This window comes from Anopheles darlingi, chromosome 3, assembly GCF_943734745.1.
Source record: "Anopheles darlingi chromosome 3, idAnoDarlMG_H_01, whole genome shotgun sequence".
NCBI classification, from domain to species: domain Eukaryota; kingdom Metazoa; phylum Arthropoda; class Insecta; order Diptera; family Culicidae; genus Anopheles; species Anopheles darlingi.
The window spans coordinates 52,117,759-52,133,781 of NC_064875.1; the positions used below are offsets into that span (position 1 = coordinate 52,117,759).

At 50.3% G+C, this 16,023-nt stretch overlaps 1 protein-coding gene across 3 annotated transcripts; it reads right to left on the minus strand.

Moving 5' to 3' along the window:
* Positions 1-50: 50 nt before the first annotated feature.
* Positions 51-15,273, minus strand: LOC125957300 (multidrug resistance protein homolog 49). Of its 3 annotated transcripts, none has more exons than XM_049689916.1 (11): positions 14,702-15,273; positions 5,674-5,862; positions 5,541-5,598; positions 5,279-5,472; positions 4,801-5,046; positions 4,555-4,726; positions 3,823-4,482; positions 2,906-3,742; positions 2,117-2,829; positions 1,687-2,044; positions 51-1,610 (listed from the first exon to the last, which is right to left on the minus strand). In XM_049689916.1, exons 2-11 carry the CDS (start codon positions 5,796-5,798, stop codon positions 1,059-1,061), a joined length of 3,915 nt encoding a protein of 1,304 aa, XP_049545873.1. In that variant the 5' UTR covers positions 5,799-5,862; positions 14,702-15,273; the 3' UTR covers positions 51-1,058. The 3 variants fall into 3 exon arrangements, with proteins under 3 accessions (XP_049545873.1, XP_049545872.1, XP_049545871.1); XM_049689915.1 differs by lacking the exon at positions 14,702-15,273 and adding an exon at positions 8,120-8,318; XM_049689914.1 differs by lacking the exon at positions 14,702-15,273 and adding an exon at positions 8,083-8,318.
* Positions 15,274-16,023: the final 750 nt, after the last annotated feature.

The window sequence follows — 16,023 nt, forward strand, 5'->3', positions numbered from 1 at the left end:
TTCACCATCCTATGCAGATTTCAACTCGTAAAAGTTACAGTACCAAATAATTTACTTTATTCATACTAGAAGGTGGTAACAGGTGTATTATTGTGTCCGACTAAGAGATAGAGCAAAAGAGGGGAAGAGAGAGATAGACAGTGGAGTGGAGTGATCGTTGGCTTATGATTATTATACTTCACCAATGATGTAAGCGAGAGAGACACGGACGTGTCGTATGTCTTTTCCACTTGGCAACCATCCTTCGGCATCATCTCATCCTTATCAATTACACTGCTGAGCGCATTCGTTGAGATAAATATTTGCAAGTGTGTGTGGCTCCCCGAAACCCCACCACCCTAAGATTGCGGTCGGAAATGGGAACAGTCATACTGTGGGATATTGTGCATTCGGCGTCGCTTATCACTGTTGGTAGTGTACATGCTTTGTCAACTGCTTGCTGTATGGTTTTGGGGTTTGTGCGTTGCTGAGATGCAATCAAAAAAGCTGCCAAATTTATCTTAACTTCAGCCTATATCTATATCTACACGGTACAGAGGCCATTCGAACCAAGAACCCGCTATGTCGAGCATTGACTGCGATTGACGCTGGAGAATGCCGCCTGCTAGGCATCGATCGGTAACTTCGGTATCGATTAACACTAAAAGAATTATCTTCTAAAAGGAGGCGCTTAGTATATCACGTTGCGTATAAACCGAAGCAGCAATCGTTGCACTAGCATATCTTATTAGCCGAAAAAAAGCTAAACAAAGGCAGCACTGGAAGGCTCGTATGGAGGCGCGAGTTCGAAAGCTGCACGCGCTCGGTTGTACTATTATCATACACACCATCTACCACCGATACGGCACATTTCGTTAAGTCTTAGACTCTTGTTGCTCGGTAGCTGGACTCTACTACTCTTTTTCTATACGCTGTCTTCTTTCTGATGGCTATCGTTTGCAACATATGAGCGAAGGCAACTCGAAGGTGTGTTCGAGGCGAGCAGGATGCTTGCGATTAGGAACGTACGAACAGGGAGGGGAAATTCCAGCACGGAAATCCCCTTAATTGTTCTCTCCTTATGACACCTGCTGCATCTGGTACAGCTTAGCGTAGATGCGGTTCGCCGACAGCAGTTCGTCATGAGTGCCGGACTCTACTACCACACCGTTCTGGATGACGCAGATCAGGTCCGCATTCTGTATGGTGGTTAACCGATGAGCAATGATGATACAGGTCCGGCCGGTTCGCGCATGATCCAGCGCGTTCTGAACAATCTTTTCACTCTGGTTGTCGAGTGCTGACGTCGCCTCATCGAGCAGTAGTACCCTTGGATTACGTACCAACGCCCGTGCGATGGCAATACGTTGTTTCTGACCACCGGACAGCTGGGCACCCTTCGTGCCAAGACTCGTATCGTAGCCCTTCGGTAGGTTGACAATGAATTCGTGAATATTGGCCATCTTCGCCGCCTCGAGTACTTCCGGCATCGGTATTTCTCTCGTATTGTCGCCATATGCAATGTTTTCCGCTATCGTGCGGTCGAACAGTACCGGTTCCTGTGACACCAAGCCCATCTGCGATCGAATGCGATTCAGCGAGTAGTCCGTTGAGGTGATGCCGTCGATGTCCTACAAAGAGTAGAATATAGGAATAGTTAAAAAATAAAAATAGATACTTGATCCAACTAACGGGCTCCGAACTTACCACTTTGCCACTGTCTGGATCGTAGTACCGGAGCAGCATCTGTATGCAGGTCGATTTACCACACCCGGACGGTCCTACCAGGGCCACCGTTTGTCCCTTGCCAATGTCGAGATTCAATCCTTGCAGCACCGGTATGGTGGGGCGGGTCGGGTAGCGGAACTCAACGTCCGTGAACTTGATGTCTCCCTCGGTACGCTGCGATAATGGATGGTAGGACGTAGAGGGATTGTGCATTCTCGGCGTACGGTCGAGGAGTTTCATGAGCCGACCAGCCGACAGAATGGCCGAATTAACGTTCGGTGCGTAGGCCAGCGCTTGTCCCAACATCCATGCACCGAAGATAAGTGCTTCTGAGACTCTGGAAAATAAGTAAATTCAACCAATAGTTAACAGTACTTGCGCTCACGTTTAAAAAACAATTACAACTTACTTTATGACATCCTTGTACTCCAACTCTTTCTCCGATACCAGCTTGCCACCATAGAATAGAGCCAAACCGTATCCAGCGAAGGGCATCACTTGGCCCAAGGCAAATACTGTACCGCGCAGCCGGGTCTTCTTGCGACATGCTTCGTCAATCTTCACCGTTTCTTTGCTGTAACGATCCAGCACGTGTCGCTCCTGGCCAAGGCTAGCCACAGTGCGTATGTTCGAGATGGCTTCAACGGCAAGTCGTGTGGCACCTTCCTGAGATTGTTTTTCCTTCAGGCCGCTCGACTCCATGTAGCGCGATTCGAGCGTTATGGATGCCAATGTAACGGGGATGGCGACGATCGACACCAGTGTTAGGTTCCAGGAGTAGAAGAACGATATACCGACACCGATGCAGATAGTAGATGCGGCCTGCAGTAGCGAACCGATACGTGTACCAGTGGCACCCTGTACACTCGCACAGTCACCAGAGAGTCGCGCGCAAAGTGCACCGACAGCATTGCGGCTTTCGTCGAACCAGGCCATCTCTTGGCTGATGATCGCCTTGAAGGACTTCTGGCGCAGGCGGGACGTTAACCGGACGCCAGCAATGTTGAATAGATACGTCTGGAAAAAGGTGCCCAGGCCGGTGATCAGTCCCAGCAGTAGGAACAACAACGAGTAGAAGTTTGACTCTTCCTTCACGTACTCAGGATCAGCAACGGAGAGTATCTGTAGGCATGTAAGGAAAGGGAGAACGTAATGATAATCCTGGAGAATCGAATATCCTTTCGGCATCTCTACTTACGCCATACATTTCTCCGAACAGCACGGCAAAGGCCGGGAACGATGCTCCCACAACGATGGCCGCGGAACAACCGAAAAGAATGTACGGCCACTCGGGCGAGTTGAGTTTCAGTAAGCGCATCAGTGACACCGGATACACCTCCTCCTGCTCTTCCTCATTCTTTGCGTCCGATTTACCACTTTCCGATTCATCGTCCGACGAGTCTGCCTCCTCGACCGAATCTTGGCGCATCGAGGAGCTGCTCTTGGCGAGCGTCACGTCCCCATCGTCGGCATCTGCACTCTTCTGAGATCCGCTAGCAATGACCAGGTCATAGTACAGTCCTCCGCTAGCCATTAGCTGTTCGTGCGTGCCTTGCTCCATCACGACACCTTTGTCGATGTAGACGATCTTGTCTGCGTTGGTAATGGTCGAGAGCCGGTGCGATACCACCAACGTGGTACGGCCCTTGCTGGCACGCTCCAGCGCATCCTGAACCCGTCGTTCCGAACTGGGATCGAGTGCAGAGGTGGCCTCATCCAACAGCAATATCTTCGGGTTCCGTACCAATGCCCGTGCGATGGCAATCCTTTGCTTCTGTCCACCCGATAGCTGTGCTCCTCGTTCACCAATCATCGTACCGTAGCCGTTCGGGAGCTTCATGATAAAGCTGTGACAGTTGGCTATTTTGGCGGCACGCTCGATCTCACCCTGACTGGCCTCCGGATTACCGTAGCGGATGTTTTCGGCGATAGTGGTGGCGAAAAGTACCGGTTCCTGGCCTACTACGCCTATCATCGAACGCAACCAGCCAATGTTCAGCTCGCTTACATTCGTACCATCGATGGTAACGTAGCCCTAAATAGAACACCAGAACGTTAGGATCTAGCTGTGATGATTGGTCACCATTGCATTCACCACCATTCCGGGATACTTACACTCAAGGGATCATACAGGCGTTGGATGAGTTGCAGGCAGGTCGATTTGCCGCAACCGGACGGACCGACCAGGGCTACCGTTTGTCCGGTTTCAATCTCCAGATTCAACCCTTGCAGTACCTGCACATCATTGCGGGCCGGATAGCGGAAGAACACGTTGGAAAACTTGATGTTACCCAAGACCTTCCCGGGCCTTAGACCAGCATCTCCAAGCGAATCGATCACCGGGACACGATCGATCACAGAAAAGATCGTAGCGGCTGATCCTTTTGCCGTCGAGAACGCTTCCAGATGTGGCGAGGAAAGACCGAGATTTTGCGCACCGGCAAGCACACCGAACAGCACAATGATCAGTACGGCTGGCGTGTAGTCCTTGACGTCCTTTCCGCGATCTTCCAGAATCAAGCTGATGCCATACCAGAACGCCAACGCGTAGCAACAGTAGATGATAAACCACATGATACCACCACCGATGCCCGAGAACAGACCCTTCCTGCGCCCGTTGTACTCTGCGCTTGTCAATCGCTCCCGATACCGGTCCAGTTCCTTGCGCTCACCGCCGAAGGCCACCACCGTCCTTATGCTACCGAGCACCTCCTCCGCTACGGCACCAGCCGACGAGTATGCCTTCAGCTCTTTCTCCGTTAGCGTACTTTGCATCTGAAACGACCAGAAAAGATTGTATTATGTTATCGAGTTGTTTGAATGATCGAAAGTTAAATATAAAGCTACCTTGGCAACGAAGGCCGTCGCCAGAATGATGATCGGGGCGCAGCTCAGGATCACGAGCGTTAGCTTCCAGCCGTAGAAGAAGGAAAATATCACAGAAATCACGAACGACATCACCAGGTACGTGAAGATGGACAACTTCTCGCCAATGCCTTCCTTAAGTTTATCCAGATCACTGATCGCACAAAACAGAGAGTGTTCAGTTACTGGCCACTCTAACATACGACGCAGCTTCTCCTTGATACTTACTCCGTTATGCGTACCGCAAAGCTATCATCACTGTTGAGATCGTACCAGGTCATGTCTTGGCGCAGGACAGCCTGCAGAAAAAGATGCCTTATCCGACTGATCTGTCGTTGTGCCGATCGATTGATACAGTCAACGCTGAGCGTGGCGAAGATGAACTGCAAAATTGTAACGGCTACCACACCAAGCCCAAATGCTTTGGCATCCTCCAGGATAGCGGCACTGTTCTCCTCCTCCGTTGCGTTGATCCTGTTTACCAATGGGACCACAAATGAGAGAAATCGTTAAACGATGCCATGCCTTCGTTGAAGGTATATGGAATCGCATGGTGCAAAACCGATCGTTCGCCAGAGCGCGATCGTTTATTGAATTGTTTATTGACACCATCCAAGTGCGACCAGACCAAGTGGCACAAATTACCATTATGGCGATTGCTATCCCGGCACCAATTGACCCCGCGATGCACGCGACGCATACTTACAGCACTCGGCCACCGCCAAAGATCGAGAGGATGGCCGTATCGGTGGACTTGCCGATGCCGATCGTACGGTCCACGAGTAGCGTGGTGAACTCGCCATACAGAATCACACCGTACGGCAGCCCGAGGGATGCCATCGATGCCAGCAGAATACCGATCAATGTAGCACAGATCTCGCCGCACGTGGCAAATCGAAACTGAAACGATGAAGCGGGCACGTTAGATGGCGGGCGACGCACACACACGCTAACCGCACACTACTCACCAGTTTAAAGTACGACACGGCCTGCGAATCATCTTTGGCTTGTGATTTGGTAAATTTTCTGCAAGAACAAACGAACAGAAGCGAGTTAACTATGGCACGTGCCGCCTAATATGGAATCGAGCAGGTTACTTACACATCCAGAATATCCTTGGTACTTTTATGGCTAGCAACGGACATGTTATCGGTGCTCTGCGCACCGTTCTTGAGATTCGTCGTCTGCAGCACCCCGTTCCCTTGCGAATAATCTTTGAGTGTCATCGTGAGGGCCCCGTTTACACTATCGCGCACTTGTTACAGACCGCAGACAGCTTGGATTGGTTTACTGTTTGGAAAGAAGGGATAAAGAGAGTAAACTGCTTCAGTAAGGGATATGCTGACCGTCCTTCGAACTGTTAAAAGTTCTTGCTTGATGAGCGTAATAGACCCTGCCGGCTATGCCTACTAAGGGCTGCTCCCGACGAACACGAAGCTCAGCGATTCATGCTTGGTGTGCGTTAGGGTAAGCTAAATATTAATTACAAATTATTGCGTTCCACCCTCCCTCCCAACCATCTAGTGTGTGAGTGTTCCAGCGTCATCGTATCAAGTGCACTTGAACTTCACACCATCAACTACGGCAGCAGCACCATGGGAATCGAACCCGGCTGAGGCCTGTGAGTAAGCCGCCTCAATCATCGCCGCCAACGCCAAGGCACATTCGTATCCGACACTAGCCGGCAAGACACGCGATCACGCTGATGTTTGCGCAGCTCGCACTCGTTCCCGCTTGGCTTAGAAACAATAAATAGGTCGATACCGGGCCCCGGAAAAAAAGGGCACTAGTGGAAGAATAGAGGAGCCACCACATGCCGCGGTCTAACCAATGGCGTTCAATCGGCAGTGATCGGGGTGCGTTTTTGTGATTAAAATCTCCAGTTCTCTGGCTCGTTCGTTCATTAGACGCTGCTACTGGCACTGTGTATACGGGCACCGCACACAGACCCTGCCTGTCTGAGCGCAATTGCCAAGACACCGAACGCGACGGTTCTGGCCGAAGATGGCGGGCTTTTTTTTTTTCAGAAAAAGCGATAGGGATCGGGTTAAAACAATTAACAAAATGACACGAAAGATCGGCGAAGGCCCTGACCCTCGGCAGCGTTTCAATGCTGCCCTTACGTCTTAGATCATGCACGATGTTCGATTGAATACTTTCCTCGCACTGAACGGAAGCGATGGGGTATTTGGCCACGACGCGTAGAAATTGATTTTTGTAAAGCAAATCAATTAACTCATAGCGTTCAATAAAAACTCGAGAATGGTGTGACGGCATGTCACGGCGATTGCCCCCGTGCGCCCGACTGTGACACGACCCAGAACAGGGCACCCATTGATTCAGAGCGAAGGAAACCAGAAACTTTAATGTATCAACAAAAAGTGCCAATGCCAATCGTTTGCAAATGGCACTCGATTGATAACCCATGAGCTATGCGACTGCGCTGTACCCATCAACAGTTGTCGTTGAGATGAATTGATGAATTCAGGCGGGTTGCTGCTGATAATGAATGGAAATGAAAAGGAACTACACGAGCGAGTATACAAGCTTCATTGTGCCTACTAGGGCGATATCGAAATTATTAAAAACCAAAATGTTCGCATATGCTGCTGCGCATAAATATTTAGCCCAAGCCCTCTCACTCTCATTCCGCCTTTCTAGGCTTGGTGATCGTAGTGAACTTTGATCGCAACCATCGATCACCCGGCAGTCAGCAAACGGTTCCGGTTGACATCTCTGTCAGCAAATCCTCTTGAAGCGAATTCCTTCTTGAATGGCGAGCGGCGCTCCACCGTAGGCCGTTTGCGCCTACTTTGCATCCGAGTAAATATTGATCAACGGAGCACACCACCCATCGAATACGCACTTTGATCCTCGTAGATCCATCTTCTCCCGCTTTTGATGCCCGATGACAAACCAACGTTCGATTGCGCCCTATGCTGGGCCGTGAGGACGAATTTAAAACACATAAATCATACTATCCAGCTGCCAAAAATCGACTGCCGCTGCTTCACTCCAAGCAAACTGTCCCGCTATTCGGGTATTTTAAGGAATCGGTTTAATTGAAACCATTCCAAGGGTCTGCTGGTTGCCGCGCACTGGCAAGTGACGTCGGCGATATTCACATGTAGTTGCACGGAAGTTTCAAGTTTAAGCGGACACTTCGACACCGATGACCGTTTCCACAAAGTGTCCCAAACCGAAGAAACGTAATACGGCACTAGTGTATGTACGACGGTTTTGGAACCGGCTCATTCCGTGGAATATGTCCGTTGGTTTTCTTTTTTGGCAAACTACCAACTGCAAATACACGATCGCTAGCAAACTAACGGACACTGCGCGCCTATGTAGTCGGTTTAATCGTACACAGAAAAGAATTCAAAAATCCATGAAGCATTCAAATAGCATTCGATAGCATTTGAAACTTAATGATCGCCCCTATATAATGCTTCACATTCACAGCACACGATCTATCACGATCCCTAGGCACTGTAATCACTAGAGCTGTACCTTAACTTCAGGAATTGTCACTGTCAGCAGGATTCACCTTCGAAAGGCTGAGCCAACAATACGGCGTGTCTGTTTGCGCGTCACCTTTTCCGGCGCTCCGCAAACAGTTTCCGAATTCCTGTGCTCGACAGGGCTCGAACGGGTACGGAAACGGGAACGGAAACAGGAACGGTCCGTCTTCACTCGGATCCCTCCTTATCGTAGCGAGTGAGTGGCTCTGCATCCGCTCGAAACCGCGATCTGCCAACGACTGAGGCTCTCCGAGAAGCGTCGTCCTACTAGTATCGCCGCACACTGCGATAGCCCGTTCCCGTGGTGATGGCTAAACGACCGACGAACGAGACACGCTAGTAGACGCGTTGTTGTGTTTGCTATCATCTTAAATCATTTCGCGGTCGCGGCGGCGAACGCGCGAATGTGTTTGTTTTGCGTGGCGTGAATCCACGACTCTCCATCGCCCTTCCACCCCTACCCTCGCGAACAGCTCCAACCTACCATTCCAACATTCACAGTTCTCAGGCTATTGGCATAAGCACGCACCGATCGACCTGGCACGGTACCACGCGGTTGCGGTTACCATGCACTCGCAAGCCGTGCGTGAGCGAGACGCAGATAGTGTGTGCGCGATGATGTCCAGGGCACGCAATAATATGGACGGGGATGTTGGGCCCTGCCCCGCCTGGTCAGCAGCCCATACGGTACCCTCTCACCTGTGCACCACGGGGCCAAGAAAGGCTTCCGGTAAAACCTTCTCCCCCCCCTTCAAGGGAAGATGCTAGACCGCTTATTTTGCCTGACTTGCTTTGCATTCCTTACCGCCGCCCAAGCACCCACAAGATCCCGCGACACGTCAGACCACACCAGAGCGATCGGACGCTGCAGGTCTTGGGCCAACTGGCGCGCGCCGACCGATGGGGATTTTTTGTTTCCCCAGGAAGCGATTGCTGGGTAGGTGTGACGCGCAAAGAATGCATAAAGCAACGTGGTTCGTGGTTTACGTCTTGCTCTCTAACGGGCCGGTGACGACAGCGGGGAATCCTGGGGACTGTCCCGCACCGTTTGACCGTTTGGCCCGAAAAGGCTTTGATGCAAATTAACAGAGATGTGCACCGCCATTGGCAAATGGGTGTGAGCCTGTGCCGTTCGGTAGCTATTAAACTGGCGAAACTCATGATAAGCAGCTTCATATCGGTTTTCGCATTCGGGAACTTGAGACGACTGTCAAAAACGGAAAAAACCCGAACAAACCGACGAGTTTGCTCTCGTAGTCAGGCGGAGCCGCTGAACGTACCGGAGTACAGCCCATCGAATTTCGATTTGTTACCAGCACCTTATCTAATCAGTTATAATTAGTTCTGAACCGAGGAGGCTGTGTAAGGCTCTACCACCACTTTCCGATGCACTCGGTGTTGTTTGATGACTCAAGGTAATACTGAGCTACTGCCCTGCCAGGAGCTGATTGTGAATGAAACCTTCTCGAACGATCAGAGTATTCAATTACTGACACCATAGTGAACCCTGGCGATCCTTGCCCTGCACGGAATATCGACGGCGTCACCGGCGTCGGCGATTCGCAAACATACAATAGTGAGAACGGATTACTTAACCGCACACCAACCCGAGCCCGAGCAATTCCCGTCCGAAAGCCCTGATTTGGTCCCCCGTGGAATAACGGAGCAGCAATACTAAGTCACACCAACCCCCGTAGCACCAGCGTAGTAGCGTTGCTATCGAGATCCTGCGCACGGATAAGAAGCTTAATACGCCAATCAAACCGGCATATCGTCGGGGTCCGGGGGCAGGGAGGCGTGTGATGATATGAAACTGATTGAGAACCAATGCCCAAATCAGGCTACTTTTGCTTAATTTGATTAGTGAGTGCTGGGTTGAAGATAAGGTACTCGTCGAGGCACGAGCTGCCGGTGTCTTGCAATCATCATGCGATTCTCTAAGGGGGAAGATTCATGAGACCTCGATCTGCTTCCTGGGAAGTGTAGAATACGGTAAACAGTGCGCGAGAGCTTTGTCGGAACAGTTTTCTTACAGAGAAACCTATATTATATCCATTCGAGGTTGACTCTCGTCTCCCCCCCGGGGGTTACCGATTGGTCGGTGATTTTCCTGGCGCTGACATTGAATTTCCATCTCACCAAAAACAGTTTTACGATCGCCATAGATCAAAGTAAAAGGGCGATAATGTAAAGTGATTTGCCCTTCGATTCGAGCACTCTCTACTGGGCACAATTGGGCGTCAGCCAAGTTCAGCATCGCTTATCGATGCGTTAGATACTATCGTATCGCTAGAGCTAATGCTCTCCCCCAGTGACACTAATTGGCAATTAGAGGCGGCAGATTCTGCCACTGCCAAGCTAGTGCTCTATTGCAACAAACAGGTTTGGTCGCTCGCTTCCACAAGCCTAGTTCATTGTTCACTCCACAAGCAGAAGCAAGTGCTGCGAGAGTGTATGCCTCTCCCCCCGCTTCGGAGTACTGGGTAGTCGAACGAAGGTCTTGCCGGAGGAGAGCATCGACATGTAGGCTCGCAAATGCATCACGCACCATCCGAGACGAGCTCACGCACAGCTGAGCAAGAATGTTAAAGTACGGAACTAAATATGGCCGCAGCAGCATCTTGTGCACCGACCCGGAGGAGGGGGAGTCGCACTGCACTGTCCGGAAGCTGCGGAGAGTGTGAAAGTTTTAGCCACAAAACCGCGAACAATGGCCGAGCCAGCAGTAGTTGTACGGTCGGGCACACAGGGTCAGACAGATCGCCCGTATCGAACCGCGTCGACACGTTCCGTCAAGAACGCGCCCGACGCGTCTCGATCGCAGCGTTATGCTTTGTTCGCGATCGTATCGGATCGTTCCGTTTCGATCTCCGAGGGAAACTACTTAACTTCCCTTACAACAAACACACACAGGAAGGAAACCCCCGCCTTGCTAACGAGCCTCGATGCCACCAACCTTCACCGGAACATCTTTTCTCTGGAGCACTTCCTGTGTCCGGGGGGCGAATGCTGCCGCAAAACCTTACATTAGCCGCCGGCTAGCCGTCTGCGGCGTCCAGCGACGTCTAGCCGGGAGGGTAATTGTTTGGCGTTACCTTTTAGCGATCGAGAACATACCGATCAAACATACTAGTGCTAGTGTCTGTCCTTCGATAATTGAGCAGGAACATGTATAACCCGAATGGAACTCGGTGATAGCCAATTGGCCGATCGCCATTAGAAGGAACCTTTTGCCCAAGGTACGCCTGTCTGTCCGTCCGTCCGCCCGCCAGCTGGCTCGCTCAATCGCTTTGGAAAAAGATCATCCAGTTTTAAGGCGGAATTTCCGTTCATACCGATCGCGATAGGTTGGACAGAGTTGCAGTTGTCAATAGACACCTGGAACTTGCCGGTAACAGAGGCTGCCTGCGTGCCTGTAACTTAGGCGGCTAGGCGGTTGGTTGCGGTTGTCGTCAGTTGCATCATCGATCAAGACTACCCGCAGAGGTTGAGGGTGTGCGGTGGAATTCGAGTGCCGGCTAGTCACGATGGTGCGGTGACTAAGTGCGGATTTACGCGTGGACAGCACACTTGAAGGAATGTGAATAAGTAGCTACAAATGTGATATGGTGATCCCCCACCAGCCGGAGGATAGAACCAGCCTTCCTTTGACGCGATTCAAACTTTCCGAATGCCAGCGTTTGACTTCGGAATATTCCGGTCGGCAGCAGGTTTTTATTGGAAATTTCATTTTATTTAAATTCCCTGCATCCGACTACTATAAGGATTCGTTAAATGCATGGACTAGAACCGTATCTCTAGGCGTTAGACTCGGTGTTCAGTTTGGAACACCGTTCGAGCTTGCGGGTTGCAGGAAAAACGGAAAACGGCTCCCAGTGGAAGATTCCTTTATAGGGGGGGAATCGTTCTGATCGACACAATCAAATCCTGCACGGCACGGAACATGCCGACAGTCTAGCAGTTGATTATGGTAACCTATATTTGTTTACTTCCCATGGATCTCCTAACTACCGGCGCACTCGTCGGGTGTTGTGACTACTGTGTAAACAGTTTTCCCGCGAGCTGAACTGAAAACGATCAATGAGAGCAAAACATTCAGACACACCCAGGCTCACCTGAAAAGCCACGACAAAAAAAAAATTGACTGAACAGTCCCATCAGCATTGCGCGCTCTTAGGTGTGAGCAATGTGATGATGATAATGATGTGTTCCGAGACGTGCATGGGCGAGCGCGAGCGCGCGTGCCCGCACACGCTCTCATCCGCGTCCAACTGCCAGATCAATTATGCAAATCGACACTTCACCCTTACGCTAGCTGGTTGGCTGGTGAAGGAAGAGGAGGAAGTGATTCGCCCAAAGCCCAGACAACTAGGAGGTTCGGTTTCTCGGACACACCAAAAAGTACCTTTAACCTCTCGACTACCATGCTAGATTTCTGCCACACCACAGGCTCCAGGCTCTCCAGAGTACGACCTTGGTGGAGTTTGGGAATATAAGGGGTTTTGGAGATGGGGGAGAGGGTCTACTGGTGGTGCTTTACGTATGATAAACTGCCGTTTGCCATGATGCCGTCAAGTGAACGTGCGATCATAATGATCAAGATCGCGAATCGCTGCCAAGAGATTCTGATTACATTCGATTGGACGCCTGAGAAGCACCAGCAGCACCAGCAGCAACAACAACAACCGCAGTGATGCCGAGTATTCATTAATGGCAACAGTTTGCGCATGAGACTGCGGCAAATGCTCTCCGGCGAGGCTATACGATCAGGGAAGTGTGACTTCGGTTTGATTTAAAATTGATTTATCTTGATTCCGATTACAGGCGGGAGGCGTGTTCCCTGAGATCGCGCGAAGAGCTTACGCATCTGGACTTGACTTCACGCGTGGAGACAGTTCTGGGGTACGCTGTTGTTGAAAGTCATTCTGCTTCTGCCTTAACGGCTACAATTCTGCTACATCACTCCAGCGTCGATACAGTATGCTTAGCACTAGAACACAATTAGCTTATCAAGCTTCCCCGCAGCGCATGATACAAGGCTGTAAAACAACCAACGCAAACATTTGTCCAACAAGGAGTAGTTCTGGTGAGTTGCAGGCCCCTTGCTTTATCTTATCGCTCACACTCTAGTGTCGATACGGGACACGCGATGCACCATCAGCGAACCATTAATCGTTAATCATTGCTTGAACATCAACTCCGGAGCTGCTGACGATTGTTCCGTAGGCAGCAAAAAGGCTACCACACCTGGTTAATGGATGCTACTGCAACTGCAGCAGCGGTAGCACCGATACACCAATCACGATTGCCAACGGAGACAAAGATCGCGATCGCGTACGCGAGGCTGCATCGGAGAGCGTCATCTTTGCGCTGCTTCCTCGTTGTCGCTGCGCTGCTTCCCCTCCTATCGCGATCGTCAATCGGAATAAAAACTTATGCCTGTGATCATACTTAGTGCTTCATCTAACATTCAATCCGTCCAGGAACGGGACATACCTCCTTATCGAGAACATCGTGGTTTAGTGCAATTAAACGAAATTTACGAGTTCCCCTAGCGTTCAGCCCACCCACACCAGCTGTTCGATTAATGATCGAAAGATGCATCTCGGGAGATTCGCGAGGGTTCTAACGGGCGCGCGTTACTCAGCGATTTGCGACGGAGCGTGAAAGTGATCGTTATGCCGGTTGACGCGGCTCATTCATCCGCTGCACTGTGGTGAGGTTTTTCAATTAATTTTACTGAGAACTGATTGAGAACTCCATCAGTGCGTTGGTGATTGGTGAGTAGTATGCGAATGCTACAACCGACAACCGCGGCAAGCATCAGGCCATTCGTAGCAGTTCCAACATCTTCCACTATCAATCCGTTCAGATTGTGGCGAAGGGCCGTTCCGTTGGCCATGTGATTAGCCGCATGTTGACCCGCTGGATTCAACACCTTGCCAGGAACGTGCGCACATTCCACTCTATGGTCGGCAAAATAGGTAAATTTATTGTAATCGAAGGAAATCGTATAAATGTGGCTTTCGTGATATGCGCGTGTGACGCGCACGATACCACCCCGATGCCGATGGTTGCAAATTAGACAAACCGCATAAAACAATACATCTTGTCCGTCGATAATATGGCTACAAATTTTCCATAGATCGTGCCTTTCGCTTATTTCACGATCCACTGATCACACCCGGTTGGGGTTGCGGCAATAAATAATTTTGTGGATCAGCATCGCGGATCGGATCGATCACCGCGAGAATAACCATAATTTGCTGAGCAACAAGCACGAGACGATTCTAATTAGGTTCGGTTAAATTACTGATGTGAGAATTAGAAGCATTGTTTTTTTCTCTGAAAAGGCACACAATTGAAGCAAGGATTATGATTTGACTATAGTAGTATACTGCCTGCTGTGAGATGTTGTATCCTACTACTTTACGCGCTTGCTTAAACATCGCAGAACTGTCTGATACAGAGTGGTTTTAAAAATAGCTCAAGTCTCAATCGCGCTAATCCATATGCAAAAACGTGGGTCACGCTAGTGCCTAGCGTCATGCGGCCAATGATGGTCACTCCTAATTGCTAGTGTAGCTAGTATGGGTAGTATGTCTTACCTTAAAACCAGATGCGGGACCAGAAGTTTGCCCAACTTCCAGTGCTAGCTGCCGGAAGTCTGCAATCGAGCGGTTGGCAGAAACCAACCCGCGTTTTTGTATGTCCAGATCCCTTGGCCTACAACGACTGACGTCCCTTTATCGGCACACTTCAATCTAGTAATCCTTTTCTCTTGAAGTTCTGCTGCTACTACTGGCTGTAGGATATGTGCACCTGTTCTCGCTACAACACATGAAGGACGGGACCGGTGCGCTTGCCAAGTTTCGCGCAATGGTCGCTCCAAGTCACGCTACACGGCCTCGCTGAGGGTTCGCACTTGGAAGCGCAGGGGTCAAGTTCATGGCCGGTGGGAATTGAAATTCTTCGTGTGCTGTAGCAGTGCAGAGACCGAAAATAGTAATTACTTTCTCCGTGAGGGATACACACACTAATCACTTGGCCCTTGAGGCTTTCAAGGACCCTAGCATGAGTCGAAACATGCCGTGAGTACACAGCAGCAGCACAAGCCCTCAGGCAAACCTCTGTCAACAAAGCAACCCGTCGTTAGCGTACGAGCGATACCGCAGGATCTACGCTGGCCAGTGCAAAAGGACGAATGCACTCGCCGCTAGTCAGATGTTTGGCTAGACCCGTGAAATGCCGCATTGAACTACCCTTCCGCCGGAGAGCGGTTCATCGCTGTATCCACGGGGCAGGTGACGATTAGATTGCATCACCCACGACCGGTGACGGCTCAGCCGAAATACTCACACGAGCGCACCCACCGCAGGAAGGTTTTCCACCGTCGCTTGGTTGTGGGGTTTTCCGTGCAGCACGAGCGAATAGCGAGTTTCCACGAAGATAAATCGCGGACACTCGCGAGTGACACGAACGCCGGAACCGCGATTCACAAAGATTTGGGGACAATTTAGGAGCGCGAGATTCCGAAAGTGAAACACGAAATGTATGAAAGGGTGGGTAATGGTTGCTGTGATTCGACCGTGGCGGGATGCAACACACGAACTAGACGCTCGCAAGTGCAAGGTCAATGAATTGTAGCGACAAATCGAAGGTGAAGGGTATTCATATTAACATGGAAACTCCTTGCTTTCATCTCTTTTGTCTAAAAAATGGAATACATTTCATTTAACCACGGAATAGTAATTAATGCAATCTTACCGGCAAGATCCACGTTTCTTGGTTTTATTTTGTTAACGCGCGATTTCAGGTATGCGATGTTTTCTTTGAAATTTCTACGAATTCGAAACGCATCACTCACACAAAGCCAAATCGTGTCCGTACACATAGTTTGTGAGTATTCGTGTATGAAATGCGGCCGAGC

Excerpts from the sequence above, each read along its gene's own strand:
- LOC125957300 (XM_049689916.1), bottom strand. The coding sequence starts at position 5,798 with ATGACACTCAAAGATTATTCGCAAGGGAACGGGGTGCTGCAGACGACG. Across the intron at positions 5,599-5,673 it reads ACCAAGGATATTCTGGATGT|AAAATTTACCAAATCACAAG; the intron begins GTAAGTAACCTG and ends TTGTTCTTGCAG. Across the intron at positions 1,611-1,686 it reads ATCCAGACAGTGGCAAAGTG|GACATCGACGGCATCACCTC; the intron begins GTAAGTTCGGAG and ends TACTCTTTGTAG.